Source organism: Antechinus flavipes, chromosome 4 (genome assembly GCF_016432865.1).
Source record: "Antechinus flavipes isolate AdamAnt ecotype Samford, QLD, Australia chromosome 4, AdamAnt_v2, whole genome shotgun sequence".
Classification (NCBI taxonomy): Eukaryota; Metazoa; Chordata; class Mammalia; order Dasyuromorphia; family Dasyuridae; genus Antechinus; species Antechinus flavipes.
In genome coordinates, this window is record NC_067401.1 from 431,534,538 (window position 1) to 431,552,409 (window position 17,872).

The window sequence follows — 17,872 nt, forward strand, 5'->3', positions numbered from 1 at the left end:
TCCGAACCCGCACCCCGGGACCCGGTGCTCCCCTCTATCACTCCAATCCGTAACTAGTTCGGAGAGGCGCACTGAGCCGTTCGTAGGCCCGCGGGCCGGCTGCGGCCAACACAGCAGGATTCCGGGAAGCCGAGGCTCCAGCTGCTCCAGACGCTAGTGGAGGTAGCGTGGGCCGGTCAGTGAGGGGAACGGGCGGCCGGCTGCTTAAGGAAGTGGCAGTGGAGCACGGGGCCAGCCCCTCCTCCAGCTGCCCACCCAGCTTAGCCGTCTCCCGTGGCGGACCTTTCTTCGGCGGAGCTCGCTCTCCGGGCCGCTGCCCTGCCGGGACCGACTAGCTCGCGTCTGACTGTTTGTCTCTCCTTCGGGGACCCGGCTCTCTCCAATCAGGTAAGTTTGCCTGCTTCCACCGCCCGGATCTAGCGGCTCTCGTTCGCCTGTGTAGTTGAAAGTTTATTTGAAATGCGTCCAATACTGAAACCGTGCAGTTCCCTCCCCCGTACAACTGCCCTGGCCTGGCCCGGCGGATAGGACTCTCTTGGCACCCCCCCCCCCCCAGACCCGCACCTCCCCAACTCGGGCCTCTTCTCTTTCCTCTGTGAGACTAGTGGAAAGGGTCGATCGGGCGCCCCCAATCAGCCAGTCCCGTGAGGTAGAGCTCAGAGCCTTAGCTCAAGCCACCTTCCCTTCATCTCAGTCGCGCGACTACTCTGGTTGCCTGGAGGTGAAGGCCGATGCTGAGCTAGAGATGAAACGGGGGTGGCTGGTGGGACCGAAAACCCAATGCAAGTATCTAGGTTCAGAGCAGAGAGACACAGAGAGGCTACCCCCTAGATTTCCATTTCAGTTACTTCCCCTCTCCCAATAGTCAGACTCCCACTTAGGCTCTGGGGTTTAAAAAAAAAAAAAAGAAACAAAAGTGAACAGAGTTAAGTGGAGATTTCTGGATTAAGGGTGCTCCGGTTTGGGAGATCAGAGATGGAGAGAAAACTGGGGGTGCCCCGAGGCAGAGAGACTTGGGGGGAGGGAGCTGACTTGGCCCTAATGATTCAATTCGCTGTCACTGAAAACAATCAGCTCGACCCCGTGCACCTTCTCTATGACCTGTCTCCCACTCTACCCACCCCTTTCTCTGCCCCCTCCTCCCCCCCCTCCCGGCAATGTCTCTCTCCTCTAGACCCTCCTCTCCTCTCTTTCTGTCTAACTCGGACACTCCCTCTTGCCTTTCCCTTGGGTGTGCGGCGCCTGTCTGTGGTGTGTCCAGGTCGGCCTCGGGAGGGGTAGTCCGAAGGGAACAGCAAGTCCCTTTGCTCTTCTTTCCCAAGCAGGTCGGCTCCCCTCCCACTCCCTGGTCCCCGGAAACCTCACCATGCTGGACGGACTAAAGATGGAAGAGAACTTTCAGAGCGCGATCGAGACTTCGGCCTCCTTTTCCTCGCTGCTGGGTAAGTGGAGACAGTGTGTGTGTGTGTGTGTGTGTGTGTGTGTGTGTGTGTGTGTGTGTGTGTGTGTGTTGAGGGGGGTGCTTCCCGCGATTCCCCAGTGCCCTCCTCTCGAAGTCTCGCCTCTGATCCTCTTCGCGGATTGAGAGCCGAGTTTGGGCAGCCTCGGAAGAGGGAATTCTCTTGGATTCCTATGGAGTTCTCTATAGGATTCCTTTCGAAAGTACCAGGATTCGGCCTCTCACCTTATTAGAGACACATGCAGTACCCTCCAGAACTACACACAGCAATGCAACTCACTTGATATTCTTTCCCCACCAAAACCAATCCCAGAAACTACGCCAGCCTCTCCAACCCTGCGCACACAGCGCGGAATTCCCCAATCCCGGGAGGAGCCCGGGAACTGGGGCGACTTCCACTAGAAGTGACAAGCCATTAAAAACCCTCTCTTAATCGATTTGCATATCGACGTCTTCTAAATGCTCCCCTTTTTCTTCTGGCCCCCCAAGTTTTCCCCATCTTAGGGAGGAGGAGAAGGTGAGGTTGGGCATCTCGAGGCCTTCTCCTATGCCCTTGGTCAGGTAGGATCGGACTCAGGCGCTGCTCAAGTTCGAGGCTATTTCTTTGATTGCTCTACCATCCGGGACTTGGAAGCTCGTGGCAGGGGCGGGGCGGGGGCGGAAAGAGAAGACTTTTGGGTTCTGGAACATTTCCTGGGGTTCCTTGAAGTGAAGAAAGCAGAAAGAAATCACGCCTAGAACTTATCGGGAAGGTACTGGGCTACAGAGCATTTTACTCTTGGATCTGAAGCTGGGAGCCTTGAGTTATCTCTGCTGAGTTCTTCCAGGCCTTCGTGAACTAACATTACTTGGATTCGGCTCTTCCCTTTTCCCCACGGACCTTCCTGTGTCGATTGTGGCTCAGATAACCTGGGAGCGAAAGAAATGGGGATCCAGAGAAAAGGGTTGTTTGAGTTCCCTTTGAGCCGTTTAGCAGATAGATCCACAGTCACCCTTGTGGATGTGTATTCCCTTTCTCATATGGACAGGGGAAAGAATGGATGTAGATTATATCGTTATTGTTGTTATTGTTATTAAGATAATTTCGTTTTTATTTTTTAAACATTTACACCACAGGGACGGAATAAGGAGAGACAAGTATGGCTGGATAAGTCAGTTTAAGGGAAGAATCTGACGCCCTTGGACATCTCTCCTTATTCTGTCCATTCTCCCCCAAATTCCCTAAAAATAACAGACGAATTAAGTCCTGGTCTCAGGTAGGAGCAGCCTCCCAAGCTTTGGTCAGCCCAGGTAGTCTGTGATTTCACTTTGAACTCAACCAACAGAATCCACAACTTTGCTTTTCTTTCCACCACCACCTAGGAGATTTCTCTCTGTCTCTCTCTGTCTCTCTCTCTGTCTCTCTGTTTCTCTTCTCTCTCTCTCTGTCTCTTTCTTCTCTCTCTCTCTTTTCTTCTTCTTCTTCTTCTTCTTCTTCTTCTTCTTCTTCTTCTTCTTCTTCTTCTTCTTCTTCTTCTTCTTCTTCTTCTTCTCTTCTTCTTCTTCTTCTTCTTCTTCTCTTCTTCTTCTTCTTCTTCTTCCTCTCTCTCTCTCTCTCTCTCTCTCTCTCTCTCTCTCCTCTCTCTCTCTCTCTCTCTCTCTCTCTCTCCCTCCCTCCCTCCCGTTTACCAGGATTCTTAGAGAGACTACCACCTATAAATCTATGAGTGTCTTTGGACGACAATAGAGAAATTTCAGGCAATGTCATTTGTCTGAGAATATTTCTCTCCAGGGATGGGGGGTGCATTCTCCGCACCCTCTTTACGGCTCCGTCTTTCACTTCATATATATATGTTTTTTTTTTTTTTTTCTCCAAAGAAAAAGCCAGAAACAAATACGGGTAAAGACTTGAATCCCTTTGCGAAAGCATACGTGCTAATAACTTCAAATAATACCTTCCGAGCCCAGCCTTTGCTTCCGTCTGGGAATGTGAAAGAGGATAAATCGAGACAAGAAAGAAAACACAAAAAATCCTGTTAAAATAAGGAGGGGAGGGACACATTAAAAGGAGAGGGAAAAGATAAATTTCTTTCGCTTTTTCTATCAAATTTTCGTTACACTTGTTGTGATCTCACGGAATTGTGCTGGGCCTCCCGAATCTGAACCCCGTAGTTCATCCCGCCCAGCGATTTTAGAACAATCTTGTATCCGATTGGGCTTCTTTGGGGTTCTTTCTGTTTCCAGGTTTTATTAAGTCATTGAGTCGGGTCACCAAATTGGAAACCATTCCAGGGCTTTCCCGTTCGCGGTCCTGGAGGCTGAAATTTTGTTAGTTCATTGTTGGGAGAAATAATTATCTTTGCTGAGACGCAGGCGTGATTTCCCAATGCCTCAGGGTAACTCCGGTAGAAAAAAATATGTTATAATAATAATGGCAAATAATCATTTGTTTTTCAATCTGTCTCATTCAAAACCGTTCGTTCGCCGTCTAACCGTTTTATTCCATTTATCCGGGTAAGCGAACGCTTGTGCTTAAAACTGATCGAGAATACCTAAACCAACCTTTAACTACGGATTAATCTTCATTTGCCTAAACGGCGTGAGCTTAAATTTATAACTACATAGACCTCCTCCCACCCCCATCCCTAATAAATGTAGGTTTCTACCTTCTCTCCCTGTACCCCTCCCCCTTCCTCCAACAGGGTAAGAATGAAACAAAAACAGAATTCCACTGGTCCCAGTTAATTAGGAGGGACAATTTCGTTCTGACATTTCTCTGTAGCTCTCGCCAACTCAGTTAATTCGTTCTTCTCCGAGTCCCTGGCTCGAACCCTGTCTGGGACGTGCAGTCTTTGCTGTCGTAGTAAGTTAGGTGCCTTTCAGAAACCTAGAGGCGGCTGGGACTGGAAGGCCAGCAGCAGGGGTGACAAATCCAGGGGAGGGTAAGGAGGGTTTGGCGCGGTCTCGGTGGCCTTCGGTGCCAATCTCTCGGTGTTGATGTGTCTGCTTGCAGGGAGAGCCGTGAATCCCAAGTCGGTTTGTGAGGGCTGTCAGCGGGTCATTTCGGACAGATTTCTGCTACGACTCAATGACAGCTTCTGGCATGAACAGTGTGTTCAGTGCGCCTCTTGCAAAGAGCCCCTGGAGACCACCTGCTTCTACAGAGACAAGAAACTCTACTGCAAATACGACTATGAGAAGTAAGTGGCGGCATCCCCCACCCCCCCGCCCAAACCCCGAGGGCCCCCGGAGAAGGCCCACAGTGCTGCTTTGCCTTTGTCTGCGTCCACGGACGCACATACACACGTGTAAAGACTGGGGCATACTGGGAGAGACAAAAGTATATCGATAAGTATCATAAAACAGAATCCTCAGGAGTGATTTCTACCTCCCCCTATTTCACACACACACACACACACACACACACACACACACACACACACACACACACTTATACACGAACAAACAAATGAAGCTGCCCAGATTCGCGTTGCATTGCTGTCTTATTTCCCAAAGGACCCAGCCAGGGATTCTCTTGTTCCTCAGTCTCTCCTTTCCTGTTCCCAATTCCCCCAATGACTTCCCTGACATGTTCTAGGTGTGACTTCTTGTGGCTCTTTTCTCTTAAAAAAATCCCAAGAAAGTGTTCCACAGGACCTCCGAGGTTTCCAGTGTTCGCACCTCCCAAGGGAAGGACTTGATGCTTTTTTTTTTTTTTTTTTTTAATATCTCTTGCCCTCTCTTTTCTGTGCACACACGAAAACTTTCCTTCAGAATCCACTGGCCAGCAGCATCTGACTAGGGGTTGTTGTGATGGTTGGGGCGGTTGGAGTCCCCGGTTTATTAGGGAAAGTATATTGATTAGTGTCTGTTCGAGAGCAATGAATGGTACTATTTTTTAACATCGGGCAAAGGCGTAAAATCTTGAAAACTATTGCTGTGACCATTTTCTGAGCAGAAGTGAACGGAAAAGGGTGGTGGTGGTGGGGAGGGAAGGTCTTTTATTTGGTAAAAGGGTCTTTCACAGTTGGGTCTTTTATTTAATAAAGGGGTGTTTTGTAGTTGAGCTGTCTAGCCTCCGCCAAGCCCCTTAAAGCAAATTTCCAAATTATGGCAATATCTTTCAGGTACTATAGAGGTGAGATGTGAGAATCTTACTACCAACTTTTATTTCTCTGGGTTACTGCTTTATTATGCTTCCCAGAATCTTCCTTACCATCTATCTTAATTCGTTCTTGGGACTCTTGTGACTACCTTAGCTATCGGGTCCTGGGGATCGTTCATACTAAAGGTAAGAGGGTCCGAGGTCTCATTCACCACCCCTTACTCGGATTGCCCTAATTTACCCTAAATCTCTTTCCCAGTTAATATGATTCTGATCAGTCACAGGTTTAGATTGTTTCTAAAGGTTTTGGGATATTTTTTAAGAAAAAAGGGGGCTCTAGCTACAGAAACAACTTAAAAAAATAAAAGTAGTATCAGCTTTTTGGTTTCTTAAAGGTGTCAAGCTGGATGAGGCCGGGGGAAAAGAGAGTTAAAGGAATTTCCTAGTTCTCTCCCTGCAGAGCTGGAGTGGAAAGTGAAAATTGTATGGAGAGAACTATTACTTTCCCTGGTGGAGATACCTACTTAATAAAGACATTAGTTTAATATGTCTAGGAAGAGTAGGGGAGGAAAGGGGAGTGATTGAAAACGATTCTGACTTGACTCTTGTATTTGTGTGAAAGGGCTAGTGTCTGCATATATTTCACAATTGTCATTAAATATGGCCCTCGAATAAAATAGATCAAAGTATATAAGCAGAATCAAAGGAGGATTAGTCTGTTTGGAAAATGGTTTCTTTTGTGTTATTCAAAATATGCAATAGGGGTGTTCCTGAGGAGTTTTAATACAACAAAAGACATTGAGAAAAAACAGATATATTGGCACTGTTACTACCATGTTGCCAGAGAAATGAGATTTACTAAAATACTGTCACTTAACAATTACACTCAAGGGGTGCACTCACAAGAATTTTTTTCACCACTTTGTGCTGATTTGAGGTAGTATGGTTTGTTTTCTATCTCCCCCTCCCCTTTCATATGAGAATAGTGTAGGACAGTTTCCAAAAAAAGATTATATTAAACTGTCCCTCTTTTTTTAGGTTGTTATTATACAATGCCAAAATCTTTGGATAAAAAGTAGAAAATTGAGGAAATCAATGAGATATTATGTCTCTACAATTTTAACTACAAAGCCCATTTGAAATGGCTGGTCCATTGTTTATTTTCCCCCAAGGGATTTTGATATTGAATTTGTGAGTTTTTATGTTTTAGTTTATGAATTCCAAGGTATACCTATCTTCATGCAACTTAAAGTATTAGAGTTTGGAAGTACATTTAAGTTAATAGATATAAGTGGATTTTTATTCAGTTTGTTATTTAAAGAAGAAAGAAAAATCAAAGATAAACTTTAAAGTCAACGTGATTAGTTGTGGCAAATCTTTATTAAGGAATCCTGCCAATATCAAAAAGAAAAGACAATCTTGAAACAACAACAACAACAATAACAAAACTTTACAATGTGCTCCCTTTCCCTTCCCCCTATTTCAACCTTCCAGTTTCTGAACATGATTTGAGCCCATTAGCTCATTTTGGTTCTGCCCTATTCACAAAGCTATTTTTACTATAATAGATGTATTGTTCATCTAACTAACTGTGGGGCTTGTAAGTGAGGGATATCAGAGGTATTGAGATACATTGTCTCATTTAAAAAAAAAACACAAAACTTTCCCCCTCAATTTCATTAGCACAGATTGCTTTCATAGATGTCCAAAAATAAGTTTATTAAATGAAATAAAGCAAAGATATCAGAATGACAAATATTTATTGAACAATTCCTAAATAGAAAATGCTGTTTATATTCTATGACCATTTTATTTTAAAAGACATGATTTTTACTATTGATCAGTTTATAAACTAATTCTACAAATGGACAAAACAAGTCCTTAAAAAGTTTTCAGACCTTGTCCCCTCCCCTTTTTCAGTATTAATTCAGTTTTAATTTTGGAGACATTTTGTCATTGTGAAGAGTCTGATGATTTTGGAGTCAGGAAGTTATATGTTCAAATGCCAATCCTTACACTTTCAAGGCAGGTGAGCTTGGATAAGTTGTTTAAATTCCATGTGCTTCAAGCAACTTTCCAGGATTACAACATAATAAGAGACAGACTGTGACTTTGCTTTGGTGAAAGGAATTTTCACCCTGAGGAAATAGTAGATCTTAAAAAGTATTCTATTAAACCTGGGCAAATTGATTGGTTATTCTCTCAAGGTTGTAGTGAAGACAGAGATTAAGATAGAAATTGGGCATATGTGGCATTTAAGATGATGTTAAAGGGGAAAAGAAAGAGGAAGATGAACTACCATTTAAACAATTCTTTTGTGTTAAAGTTCTAATTTCATTTTAATTGCATCATTAGGAAAAAGAAATCTAATGGCTAAAAATGGCTAAAATAGGAGATGACTCTGACATGCATAGGGACAATTTAAGCAATGTTCTATTTGGTTACTATTTGGTTGTCCCAGTGGCATGTCCTCTGTAGTTCTATGATTTCAAGAAAGCAGCTTAAGAGTGTGAACTTTCCTTCATCATCAAATTATCTTCTCCAACAAATCAAAAAGGAAATTTGACTGATATTTCTCAGTGAATGCAACAGTTGTTTGAGTATCCTAGAAGGATCCCCATTCATTGAAGAGCAAATATTTGTCTTCTTAAACTTTGGTATCATGCACTACAGTGACCTAGGAAGTAGCCTTCAAGTAATCACTCAGATCAAGTAGAAGACAAGGGAAAGGGAATAAACATTTATTAAGTATCTACTCTATGCTAGGGAGAAACTATACCAACCATTTTAGATAGAAAATTGTTCTGATCCCATTCATTTTTACTCACAATGAACTTCTTGGAAGTAACTTGTCCAATATTTGTATGAATTCCATCATATTTTGAATTCTTTTATAAGGCTGGACTATGCCATCTAACATTGATATAGGTGATACAAATCTTGATATTTAGATACTGGTTTTAAATATCTTAAAAAGCCAGAAAATTATTTGACAATTAATATTATTTTCCCCTAGTCCAGGAATTTCTACTTATGCAACTTTTGTTCTTTATTTAAGTGAGTTCCTCTGTCATCTGATTAGTTCAGAGTTTTCCCTGAATTACTTCCAAACAAATTCTATAGTTGGACTTAAGTCAGGGATAGAAGATGCTGAATAATGGGAATATGGTAATACAATAGATAATTAAGACTTCAAAATTAAGTGTATATCATTACTTTCATGTGCTAGGAGTTTGGGTGCATCGGGCTCAGGCTATTTCCCCTCACATATATGGAAAAGTTTATCATCATCTTTAGATAGTTTGAGACATCCTAGGAGCTGTGTGGGCTAGTACTGCTGTCATCATTGTCTGTTTCCACAACATCATAACTCCCCATATGTCAGCAAATCTCCTTGAGAAACCTTTCCTCAGAGGGAGGATTTCTGTGTTGTCTTCCCTCCCTCCTTTTCTCATTTTTGGAACAGAACGATTATCCGAAGAGAGGGATTTAACTGGAGAAAGAAAGTGAATATCACACATAAGGGCCTGCATATCTTTGGAGCCTGCTGATTGGCAGCCCTGCAGTGAAAATACAGCAGTGATAGGAATCTCTATTAAGACTTGGAATAAACCAGTTCTACATTTTATCCATTCAGAGGAGGATGTATGTGTGTGTCTGGCAGTGTGGAGGGGGGGAGGGGTTCAATTTGATTTTGTCAGAGTTAACATTACTTGGAGATCACAACTAGTTATGCAGTTGCTCATAAAAGGAAGCCACAAATGAAATTATAGAGACAATTGTTTGTTTTGCTTGACTTTATCTTTTTTGGCTTAGCTCCTAGAGTAATAAAATTTAAGGGATATAAAAAAAATCAAACACAGTGAGGCAATAAATTGTTGACTGCTTCGTTAAGTTGCAGAGAACTCATTTGATCTGCATCTCATAAACTTAGATCCACCTTGATCTGAGATTCTTTTTTTTTATTTAAAAACAATTTTAAGGCAGATTTGTCTTTTCTTGGTTGCAAAGGGTGACTGGAAATTATCTTATTCCGAGGTGTTTTCTGGGTTTTTCCTCCTCCCTAGTATAGACCAGCTGAAACTAAAATAATAATAATAATAATAATAATAATAATAATAATAATAATAATAAAAGAAATCAATGGGATAAGGAATATAGAAATGAAGGGTAGGGGTTAGGAGCAAAATATATATATATATATTAACATTATGTATCACTTCCGCCTAACTTTTATCCACCGCCTGGCTTTTTAATATCCTTTATGATCTTAATACTTATCGAGAGACCTTTCTAAATAGGTTCTTTAGTCTTTCTGAGCATATTGGTAGTCCCAGTACTTTTTGCAATGCATTCTACTTTGAAACAAATTGACCAGAATACAAGTCTGTAATTAGATTCCCCCCCCCCCACCCATGTAGATTTCTCACCTCTTAACTTTCATTAATGTTGATTTTAACCTTTGAGCTAAGCAAAATAATGACACAAATGCTTGGGAGATTTTTTTTTTTTTGTTGTTGTTTTAAACTAGAGAGGTTTTTTAATGGTTCTGAACAAATATTGTTTGTCTTCTGAAAAGTTTCATTAGCTAAATTACCAGCAATTTGAGAAAAGAAAAAAAAAACAAAAATAGATTTGGGTTCTAATGTTGGGAAGTAAGGAAATGGGTAAAGGTTTGTTTTTTTTAAAGTACAATTTGAACTACCAAAAATAGATAATGAATACAATTGATATATTATACTATACACATATATATATTTAACATATCAATCAATTTATTACTGACATAGCAAATTATATATGTAAATGTATACATATATAGCTACACATACATATACATGCATGTATATACATATAAATACACTTATATAAACACACAAACATATACACACACACACATATTCTTTGTACCAAATCAGTGGAATTGATTATATCTGTTTTCAATTAGATTATTAAATGAATTTGGAAAAATATTCTGGAAAGTATGTTTGTTTCTATCCTCCTAAAGCTTCTAAAATAGGTAGTTATTTTCCTTCAATTTCAATCAATTCAACAAATATTATTGTTTGAAATCTCAGCTATTCTTTACTGCTCTTTAATTTGATTTTGTGTGTGCTTCTGATAATGAAATAATGTGTATAAAGTGCTCTGTAAACCTTAAAGCCCATTTAATGTAAGCTATTATTAATAATTAGTTGTCTTATTGTAAACCTTTAGAGGGAAGTTCATTAGAGATTTGCTTATAGGAGAGAGGGGAAAATCTCTTTTTTTCCTCCTCCAAGAAGCATGCTGTTGCTCTCCTCCAGAGATGTCCTCTCTCTAGGGCTAAGAATCAATCTCTAAGGACTTACTATATCACTTTGCTCTATGTTTCCCAGAGAGAGAATATAGAAAAGCATTCTGTCTGGAAGTCCCTTAGGCTATTGGTGGGGAGAGACCAGTTTCCTTTTGGAGTTAAGTGTCTACTAGGCTCTGGGAGAAAATATCAGAGGGAATATACAAGAGATTCCTCTCTCCTTTGTGTTCAGAGGAAGGCATGTTTTCTAGCACCTCAGGGAGAATCAGGCTTAATGTTTCTTATGATTTAAATTCTCCCCTGAGTTCTTTGAATGACAGTGCAGGGTGCCTGATTCAACTTATTGCAATTAAAATTAGTTATGTCATAGTCGACCAGTGAGGACTGAAGCTTTGTGTCTTTTGTCATATATTAAAGCGAACCAGCATTTAAATGAAAGGTAGCAGACCAACTCGTGGAGACAAAGCTGATGTCTTTCAAATGTCAAATTGTTGTTTTAATTTAAACATGAACTACTACCACCATACTTTAACCAAGGTGAAGTTAATAAAATTGCTCTGGCTCTGGCATTAATTAGCAGAGGAGGATTAGCATTATTTTGGCGAAAAGGAGGCATAAACATTGTAATCTTAGCTACATGTTTGTTTTCACACTACTGAAAATAAATAAAATGGGAATTAGGGCAGGGATTAAGTTTCTCTGGGAGTTAGATAGTAGAACCCATTGAAATAAGGAAAAAATCCTGAACTCAGTTAAGACATTTCCTAAGAAATAAAATTGTTGCTGCCTTATCCCAAATATCTTGTGTCTGCTCTGTTCTTGGGGAAAATGACTTCTAGGCACTTGGGAAGGATTTTGGAGTTCTCCCTCCCTTCCCTCCCCTTTCTCCTAAATCAGGGAGAGAAAATAATTTTTAGAGGTCGACACCTGACTTACATGCATGGATTAGCAAGCCTTTAATGAGACCATGGCCAACTCCCCCACTTATATAATTGCACCATAATGTCATGGCAACTAAAAATACATTATGGGTTGAGTCTGTTCCTAGTCCTTTAACTGAAGTCACATGAAATATCTTGGTCTCATCCAGCTTTTCAGGATTCCAAAGTGAGGATCCTATTTTTGGATAACAGCAAATAAACTTGGATTATAGTTCTCTTCACATTGTTTCTTTTACTCCTCTCCATTAGATTTGTTGGGTTTTTTTTTTAATCATTATCATATTATAGACAGACACTGATAAGTATCTGGCAGATTTAGAGTAGGGCCTTCATGTCTGACCAGGCAGATTAGAAGAGAATAAAAAGAAGGTCAAATAAAATACTCAATACTCATTTCACTTGCTGGGTTTAAACCTCATACTAAATCTAAATCTATCTATACTTAGGCCTTTCCAAATCTCTTCCCTTTTCTAACTTTTACTATTGCAAAAATCTTGGAATTGTACAATTATCAAGGCCACATATCTGTGACGAATGAGTCCAATGTCCAGCAGATCAATGGGCTTCCCACCTACGACAATAATACATTTTCCCCCATTGTCACATTGACAGATGGTTATCTCAGTAATATGTATTGGTCATGTAGACGTCTGAAACACGGGCCAACCATACTGTAAACTCAGTCATTTCCTCATCCTGAGTTGGGTGGTGAGGGATATTATTATCAGGATTCTGTGATCATCATTGCTATTAGCAACTCTTTATTGCATGGATGCCTGTCACATTTGTTTGTCTGGTGTTGAATTTTACTTATTATTAGACTAAGAAGGATTTGCATGTTATAGTGCTTTAGAGAGGCATTTGATGCTTATGGTTAGATCAAAGTTTGGATACCTGTTACTCGAAGGAAGCGTGCTTTAGGAGAAAAAGTATTGGGCTATGAGTCAAAAGACTTTGATCTCTGCCACTAGCTAGTTGGGTCAGGTTAGGAGGTCATTGAACAAATTTTGATCCCAGTTTTGTCCTCTATAAAATGAAGCTATATACTAATAATTTCTAAGGTTCGCACTAGGCTTCATATTTGGTATCTCTTATCTTCATTTTTCCTCCCCAGACTAAAAAAGTAGAAAGGAAAGAGGAAGGAAACATTTAATACAAGAAAAGAAGAATTTGTGAAAAGAATTCTGGGTAGAAGGTTTATCTTTTGTTTCTCCAGAAGAGTGCCTAACTTTTCATCCCTCAGAGGATTGACCAATTGTCTTCACATTCCTGTTTTGCTGCCATACCAAAAGGGGTCCTCTGGATGTTTCTCATTTTCTAAACCAACCCCCCATCCCCTCTTTTACACCTCATCCTTTCTTTCACTCACTTTTAGGTTTACTCTTCCCTATTCTAGCCTAAGTAGCCTTTAAAAGGATTTAAAACAAAACAAAACAAAACAACTAAAAAAAAAAAAACTGATCTCTAGATTAGCCTCTTAAGCTCATTAAAGTTCCCTTAAATACTGCAATGTTGGGCTCCTAGGGGATATCCCCCCCAAACCATATTTTCATTCTTAACATTGTTGTCATTCACCATGAGGCAGATTAAGGCAAGCTCCCTCTGAGCCCCAGAAATAGGCCCTCACTCTCTGTAGGGGGTATCCAAATAGGTCTTTGTTTGAGCCCAAGGACAGCATGTAACCAAAAGATGGAAGATGCTGGGCCCTCGTTCTAGAATGGAGGTAAGGGTAGAAGGAGAAAGAGGAAGAGATGGATTGTTTTTCTACCATTAATTTTGAAATCTTAAGAAGAGATGCTAAGTTCTGTGGATACTGAACAGCTGCGGGGAGGAGTTGGGCATCCTAGTGTTTGGGGAGCACTTTTCTTGGATCCAGTTTACCTTAGGCCACCATTTCTAGTCATTGCCATTGGAATACAGGGATTGGAGAAGGGATAGATAAGGTAAGCAGCTACTGTAACTTGGGTTTCATGAGCTGACCTCATGCAAGAGTAAATACTGAAGATGGGAAGACCCCAGGGATTCTCTCTCCTGGAATACTAGCCCTAAGGATAAAGCAAGATTCCTGAGCATTGCCTCAGACATCCCAAGCTCTTCAGAACCAGGTACTTATTTTTGACCACATTGAAACTGTGGTTAATTATGTAATTTTAACCCTTCTCTTCTCTTCCTTCTCCTTTTCTCCTCCTCCCCCTCCTCTTCAAAGCTCCTCCTTAATACTCTCCACCCCCTCCCTGTCATCACAGGCTTCATTTCCTAATGCTGGCTCTTAGGGAGATCTTTTTGGTTTTGACAGTGGAACAAATCCCTTTTAACATAACCATCACTGCTCTCCTCCCCTGCTGCTGTTCCTCCCCTCCCTCCTTTTTCCCATTTGCCCCTCCTTATATAGTAGTGGAGAGAACTATTGAGAATATACCTCTTGCCCCATGGCTTCCATATTCACCCTGAGGCACAGTGGCTGCATCCTGAGCTCCTAAGAGTGAGGGAGAGGAAAATCCCTTAATAGCAGCCCACATTTATAGTGTTTTAAGATTTATTAAAGCAAAGTCCTTTATTTCACAATCATCTTTGGAGATGGGTAACTCAGCTGTTGTTTGTCATTCCATTTCATAGATGCAGAATCTCAGGTTCCAAGAGGTAAAAGCTGGAGTCAGTATCAGTATTGGGATTCAAATTGAGCTCTTTCCCCTTTCACAGGCTCTTTGGTAATGTAGAAGGCAAATATGATGGGATGCCTTGATCCTCCAAAGAGGAGAAAAGTCTCAAAAGGATCCAGTATTTTTCTTTGACAAGTACTTTCTACAATGATGACTATCTACTCTCTCCCCCTAACCTGCTTAGTCCATCTCTTTTTTCTGATGCTATTCCTTAGTCATAATATGGTATAATGGCACTTTGGAGGTTAATATCCTCAACTGCTCACTTTCACTACTCCACCTATCCTATCTAATTTTAGATCTTGTCACTTGTACCTTGATAACATCTTTCAATGTCCCCTTCCTTCCACTCATCCAACTACAATCCTGTGCAGGCTCTCATAAACTTTTATAGTCACACAAGCCTGTAATCCCTGCTACTAGGGGAGGCTGAAGCTGGTGGATAAATTGAGTTCAGGAGTAGTAAATTACAGTAGAGCTAATACCCATTGAGTGTCTGTACCAAGTTTTGCACTAATGTGCCTCTGGAATTATGGGGCCTAAGTAGCCATCCAATAGTGGAGTTGGATATATGAATAGCTGCTGCACTTTTAGCTTTGTCAAGCTATGGAGACTGAGACTAAAAAATTCTGCAAAAATTGGAAAAAATATTTTCTAAAAACAACATGATGTTTTGTATAGTCCCATGAAAGCAGCCATTTATTATCTGCTATATTTCATGTGTAAAAATGACATTGCTGTGCTACAGTCAATAGAATATGTATTCTCAGTTGTTTTTCTTTTTTTTTTAAATTTTTATTTAATAATTACTTTATATTGACAGAATCCATGTCAGGGTAATTTTTTTACAACATTATCCCTTGCACTCATTTCTGTTCCGATTTTTCCCCTCCCTCCCTCCACCCCCTCCCCTAGATGGCAAGCAGTCCTATATATGTTGGATATGTTGCAGTATATCCTAGATACAATATATGTTTGCAGAACCGAACAGTTCTCTTGTTGCACAGGGAGAATTGGATTCAGAAGGTATAAATAACCCGGGAAGAAAAACAAAAATGCAGATAGTTCACATTCGTTTCCCAGTGTTCTTTCTTTGGGTGTTGCTGCTTCTGTCCGTCATTTATCAATTGAAACTCAGGTCTCTTTGTCAAAGAAATCCACTTCCATCAAAATATGTCCTCATACAATATCGTTGTCGAAGTGTATAATGATCTCCTGGTTCTGCTCATTTCACTCAGCATCAGTTCATGTAAGTCTCGCCAGTCCTCTCTGTATTCATCCTGCTGGTCATTTCTTACAGAACAATAATATTCCATAACATTCATATACCACAATTTACCCAGCCATTCTCCAATTGATGGGCATCCATTCATTTTCCAGTTTCTAGCCACTACAAATAGGGCTGCTACAAACATTTTGGCACATATTCAGTTGTTTTTCTAGGAAGGGAAGAAGTTTATATACTGAACTATGGTGCTAGTTGATGTAAAATGGAGGAACAAACAAGGCAGAATTAAAGTTGAGAAAACTGCCAAATGATGTGTTTACATGTGTGTGCATGTGTGTATGTATGCATGTATGTATGTTGCATGATTGTCCTAAGTATAAAAGTAGCATGGCAGCCAGTTTCAGCATTATTACTAAAATTCTACCCCAAATTATCTTTTTCTCACTGGTCCAATTATGGTCACATAAAAGATCATTAAAGATTCATTCATTTGAGTTAAGCACTCTCCTTGTTAAAAGGCATCTATTCCTGGGAGAGTAAAACCTTAGTCATTCAAATGACCTCAATGAAGTTTTTTTTCAAATGATTCATTATGGGTTGGAGGTGACTTTGTGATCTATACCAAAGAAGTGTGGAGTCCAGTAGGTCTTGCTAAGTTAGAGGGACTTTGGATGTGATGGGTTTCCTTACCATCATGGTTAGTGACCACTTTATCTGTTCTCCTATTTCAGGAAAGCCCCAGCCACATTTCAGTCTGATTCCCAGCCATCTTCTCAACTCCTTCACCAAAGTCTTTTCTTCCAGATTCTTGCCTTTCCCCTCCCAACTCTCCATTTGCCATTTTTGGAACCATGATCAAAGCAACTTCTCAGTTTGTCCTGTGGAACTGGGTCTTGACAAATAAGAGTCAGTCTTCCAGATATTCAATCTCAGGCAATCTTCTAAGTAGCAGCTTAGTGAAAATTAAGACTTGGACTTAAAAAGTCTAAAAAATATATGATGATGCCATGTAATACTCTCTGTTTCACTCTGAGTGTAAACTCATCCTTACCATCAAATGTTTCTTATAGGCTTCTTATTTAGTTTGTTTCACAATTACACATTTGCAAAGATTCTTCTACCAATGTGATGATTTTTAAACAACTTATAAATCCCATTTCTTGCTAAAGGAATAAAAAGAGCAGAGGATTTTATTATTCCTCCTTTCTATTTCTATTCTCCTCCATCCAAGTAGCATTGAGAAACTCTAACTGCCAGAAGCTGTTCACACTTTCATCAGTGGAATTGTTAGAAAGAAATCCTGAGGTGTTAGAAAACACTATACTATTCACTCCACTCTACTCCATTTCCTAACATCCCTTTTGAAGATGTGACAGTAATGACCATCAATTCAATAAGTATGTAGTAAGCATCTGCTATGTATGAAGTCAGTGATTAAAGACTTCTTGAGATCAAGAATCATTTTCTTTTCTTTCTTTTTTCCCTTCCTCATTCCTTCCCTCCTTCCTTCCCTCCTTCCTTCCCTTCTTTCTTTCTTTCTTTCTTTCTTTCTTTCTTTCTTTCTTTCTTTCTTTTTTCTTTCTTTCTTTCTTCTTTCTTTCTTTCTTTCTTTCTTCTTTCTTTCTTTCTTCTTTCTTTCTTTCTTTCTTTCTTTCTTTCTTCTTTCTTTCTTTCTTTCTTTCTTTCTTTCTTTCTTTCTTTCTTTCTTTCTTCTTTCTTTCTTTCTTTCTTTCTTTCTTTCTTTCTTTTCCAGTTCATTTCACCTATGGGGAAGCTCAGTTAAATAGGGTTAAATGACTTGCCTCAGGTCTTCCTGACTCCAGGCCCTGCTCCCTATTTATGCCATCTAGCTGTCCTCTCATTAGGTGCAATGAATACATTTCAATGGATTCTTCCATCTCCTTGTGGGTTACAAATACTCCTTTGCTTTTAAATTCCAGTTGTTCGAGTACCTCAGTAAAACACTACATAGAAAAAGCTAATATCTGTCTTCAGTCTTGTTTTTCTGGGCTTTAGTTATGGAGGCACCCAAAATGACTTCTTGGGAAATTTCCTTTTCTTGCTTAGTCACAATAGTGGTACCCAGAGCCAAAAAGGTAATTCCATCACTACCCTGTGGAATCAGCAATGTTTAGTATTAATCACTCAGTATTGATAATGCTAACAATAACACTAATAATCTGGGCCACTGGATTTCAAGCTGG

General features: G+C 40.3%; 1 protein-coding gene across 1 annotated transcript in view; it reads left to right on the forward strand.

The window, feature by feature from the left end:
• Positions 1–1,366: 1,366 nt before the first annotated feature.
• The window catches only part of LMX1A (LIM homeobox transcription factor 1 alpha), a 190,464-nt gene continuing 173,958 nt past the window's right edge, over positions 1,367–17,872 (forward strand). The window contains exons 1-2 of the mRNA XM_051999103.1: positions 1,367–1,442; positions 4,452–4,638. Of these exons, the coding sequence (XP_051855063.1) occupies positions 1,367–1,442; positions 4,452–4,638 (263 nt within the window). The remainder of the gene's footprint in view (positions 1,443–4,451; positions 4,639–17,872) is intronic.